The sequence below is a fragment of the Phyllobates terribilis genome, unplaced genomic scaffold, assembly GCF_046119375.1.
Source record: "Phyllobates terribilis strain yellow unplaced genomic scaffold, ASM4611937v1 Scaffold_2__4_contigs__length_985480577, whole genome shotgun sequence".
NCBI lineage: Eukaryota > Metazoa > Chordata > Amphibia > Anura > Dendrobatidae > Phyllobates > Phyllobates terribilis.
This window is the reverse complement of record NW_027362762.1, coordinates 33,513,160-33,517,734: the sequence shown is the minus strand read 5'-3', so window position 1 is coordinate 33,517,734 and position 4,575 is coordinate 33,513,160. Positions and strand designations below refer to the sequence as shown.

At 45.6% G+C, this 4,575-nt stretch overlaps 1 protein-coding gene across 1 annotated transcript; it reads right to left on the bottom strand.

The window, feature by feature from the left end:
- Window positions 1-1,453: 1,453 nt before the first annotated feature.
- Window positions 1,454-2,404, bottom strand: LOC141243823 (olfactory receptor 51E1-like). The gene has a single exon (XM_073668955.1). It carries the CDS (start codon window positions 2,402-2,404, stop codon window positions 1,454-1,456), a length of 951 nt encoding a protein of 316 aa, XP_073525056.1.
- Between the last annotated feature and the right edge of the window lie 2,171 nt (window positions 2,405-4,575).

The window sequence follows — 4,575 nt, the reverse complement described above, 5'->3', positions numbered from 1 at the left end:
AATATTAATCCCTGTTGAAATATGCTCCATGTGATTGTACCACATTTGGATGATTCAACAATTTTTTGGTTACTCTTTCTTCCACGGGAGCGCCTCCAGAATCCATTTGTCTCAATATAAAGGCTATGTGAGGACTTATGCTGGATATAGGAAGCTATGTGGGGCTCATACTGAATATAGGAGGCTATGTGGGACTCACACTGAATATCTGAATATAGGAGGCTATGTGAGGGCTCATACTGTATATAGGAGGCTATGTGGGAACGTATGCTGTATATAGGAGGCTATGTGGGGGGCTCATACTGTATATAGGCAACTATGTCTGGGCTCATAATATATATAGGCAGCTATGTGGGGGCTCACACTGTAAATAGGGAACTCTGTCTCATACTGTATATAAGAGACATTGTGGAGCTCATACTATATATAGGAGGATATGTGGGGGCTCATACTGTATATAGGGAGGCTATGTGGGGCTCACACTGAATATAGGAGGCTATGTGGGACTCACACTGAATATCTGAATATAGGAGGCTATGTGAGGGCTCATACTGTATATAGGAGGCTATGTGGGAACGTATGCTGTATATAGGAGGCTATGTGGGGGGCTCCTACTGTATATAGGCAACTATGTCTGGGTGCATAATATATATAGGCAGCTATGTGGGGGCTCACACTGTAAATAGGGAACTCTGTCTCATACTGTATATAAGAGACATTGTGGAGCTCATACTATATATAGGAGGATATGTGGGGGCTCATACTGTATATAGGGAGGCTATGTGGGGCTCACACTGTATATAGGAGGCTATGTGGGAACGTATACTGTATATAGGAGGCTATGTGGGGGGCTCATTTTGTATATAGGAGGCTATGTGGGGGCTCATACTGGATATAGGCAAATATGTCTGGGCTCATAATGTATATAGGCAGTTATGTGGGGGCTCACTGTATACAGGGAACGCTTTCTCATACTGTATGTAGAAGGCTATGTGGGGGCTCATACTATATATATAGGAGGCTATGTGGGGCTCATACTGTATATAGGGAGGCTGTGTTGTGCTCATACTTTATATAGGAGGCTATATGGGGGCTCATACTGTATATGAGGGGCTATGTGGGGGCTCATACTGTATATAAGGGCTGTGTGTGTGCTCATACTGTATATAGTAGGCTATTCTGGGGTTCATACTGTATATAGAGGCTATACAATTATCCACCCGTACCTTAGAATATAAGTCCAGTAGAGAAGCCATGGTCATAAGTATAGAAACCATTCCTGAGGGCCATGAATCCCATCACGTTCATCTGCCAGACACCGCAATACAATGGAGGAATCTTTACACTAAAGTTTTGTTTAATTTGTGGAATGACAATCTGAAACTCAAAAGTTACTAATGGGAGGAGGATTGTGAGCTGCTGCGCAGCTGAGTCCTCCGTAAACTGTCCGGATTCATAATCTAAGTATCGTTTTCCAATAAAGTCTTCTCAGCCCGTCCCGGATTTCCTTGGTCTTTGCACCATAAATGATTGGGTTTATCATGGGCAGCAGGAGGCAGGTGATGAGCTGAGATATGCTCTTCACATAAAGGGGAGAATCAGGATAAAAAATATAGAGATAGAGAGGAAATGTTGCCGAAATATAAAACAATGTCAGCAGGATGGCGTGGGCGCTGCACGTGCTGAGCGACTTCCATCGCGCTTGAGGAGACTTCAACTTGTCAACTGCCCTCAAAATCTGAATGTAAGAGAAGATGGTGAGGCTGTTATCTCCACCCGGGAAGATACAGATAAGCAGGGTGTTGTAGATGACGATAGGCGTGGGATCTTCACAGGCAAGTTTCATAACTTCCATGTAGTCACAGTATGAGTGGTGGATGATGTTCACACTACAAAAGGTCAAGCTGGATGTCAGTGCTGGCAAAGGAATTTCCAAAATGAAAATACGTAACACAATGAAGACCACAGACTTAATCATAAAGGTTCTGCTCATTATGGTGGAATGTCTGAGCGGGTGACAAATGGCCACATACCGGTCATAGGACATCAGAGCAAAGAGAGAAGACTGGAGACCCAACACGCTGTACAGAACGTAGAACTGAATCAGACATCCCGCACTGGAGATTGCAATTGAATCAAACCACAGAATGGCCAGAACCTTTGGGATGACGGAGGAGGACACACTGAGGTCTATGAGAGCCAGCAGAGATATCAGTATATGCATTGGTTCCTGGAGCTTCCGGTCAGTCTTGATGAGTACAATGATGGAGCAATTACTGACGATGACCACCAGGTACATTAACAGGAGGAGTAGAGATACGGGAAGCTTTTTCTCCTCAAGCCATGAGAGGCCAACCAGAAGGAACTCTTGAGGAATTGAGCCAAATACTTTCGATGAGTTCATTTCTGCTGGTGGAAGAAAACAAGTGAGGTGAAAAGTGATTGCTTCTTTTGTTTTATTATTTTTCACTGATATAAATTAATTTTCTCCCACATTCAGCAACACTCTCCCTTTCGTTTAGCCCATAAAAGTTTTTAGCTCCTTCAATCAACTCATATGGTAATCATATTTTTCTAACAGTATGTAAAGATTCTAGCGCCTCGTCGTGGCTGGAGGGTAACTAGATCCCATAAGAAAGAGATGTGACACAGAAGTGTATTTACCACTTCTTCTACTATGGAGCTGCAATACTTACAACTTTGCATTAGAACAAACAACTTCTGGAAGTTTCCCTTGTTTACAGATGTACAAGGTTCTTCCCCAGTGTTGTGCACTGTGCTAACTCGCCCCAATGCCTGTGATCATCACACACCGTCCATTGTGACGCCTATTCCAATCACTCCACAGTTACACGCCGGACACGCTATAAACACAGGCCATCTTCTACCCTGTCTTCGGACAGTCCCAATAGGACATTCGCTCACCTGCCTTGGTTGCTTTCGGTCCTTTCCTGTCTTCCACCTAAAAGGTTCTGGCCTTATGCTTCCAGGACCCAACAGTCAGATACTAGTATAGCATGAGGGATATATGTAAGAGCCAGCACTCGGTATCTTCCAGAAAAAATGAAAATGCCTTATTGGATCATGTCAAAAACATAAGTGGCTGAGAAAATCAGTGTGAAGACCCGAGGTCTTCCGTGGGCAGAACACTACTCAGACAACACAGGGTGAGGGTAAAACAGCGTGGCAATAATTTATTGAACCACCAAAATGGACAATGAACACATAGAACAGTCCCAGCAAATACCCAAGATGGTACAACATTACACAGTTTCACCTCTCCGCTGGCCCACCTGGGATAGAACAGCTGCGACTTTGGGACTTCTAGGGCCAACTACGTCAACCAGTGGCCCCCCGCTTTTGGCGGTCGCCCACAGAGAGAAGGTCGCGGCAAGCTTAGGAAGCTGACAGTCCATCGAGGTACAAGGCCAGGAGACCCAAGGGTCCCACACTGGCCTCTCCGAGAGTTTTCATGGGGCCAGAAGACCGGCTGGTCCCAATCTGGTTTCTTCAAATTTCTCCATGGGTTCCAGGTGACCGGAGGGTCCTTCCTGGCAACCCCAAACAACATATCCATGGGGCCAGGTGACTTCATGGTCCCAACCTGGTCTCCTCAAATGTATCCATGTGCTCTCTGATGGTCAATGGAGCGTATATTTCTAGCGAGGGCCATATACCCTTACGCTGGAATCATATATTATTCTTATTATTTATTATTATAGCGACATTTATTCCATGGCGCTTTACATGTGAAAACGGGGGTATACATAGCAAAAACAAGTACAATAATCTTGGGCACAATGTGACAGCGACTAGTACAGGAGGAGCGAGGACCCTGCCCGCGAGGGCTCACAATATACAAGGGATGGGTGAGGATATATTAGGTGAGGGTAGAGCTGGTCATGCAGCGGTGGTTACTGCAGGTTGTAGGCTTGTCGGAAGAGGTGGGTCTTCAGGCTCCTTTTCAAGGTTTCCACGGTCGACGAGAGTCTGATGTGTTGGGGTAGAGAGTTCCAGAGTAGGGTGGAAGCACGGGAGAAATCTTGTATACGATTGTGGGAAGAGGAGATAAGAGGGGAGTAGAGCAGGAGATCTTGTGAGGATCGGAGGTTGCGTGCGGGTATGTACCAGGAGACTAGGTCACAGATGTATGGAGGAGACAGGTTGTGGATGGCTTTGTATGCCATGGTTAGGGTTTTAAACTGGAGTCTCTGGGTAATGGGGAGCCAGTGAAGACATTGACAGAGCGGAGAGGCTGGGGAATAGCGGGGGGACAGGTGGATTAGTCGGGCAGCAGGGTTTAGGATTAGTGTTGAGCCACCCCCGTAGTGTTCGAGTTCGGTTCGGTTCGTCGAACACCTTCGAACACCATTAAAACCAATGGCAGGCAAACAAAAACACATAGAAACACATAGAAAACACCTTCAAAGGTGTCCAAAAGCTGACAAACTGCTCAGAAGACACAACTAACACATGGAAAAGTGACAAGTACATATAGTCATGCGAAAAGAAAAGAGGTGGAGGAGTAAAAGGAGGGGGAGACACAGATATAGGCATGTCATGCCCTTCTAAAAT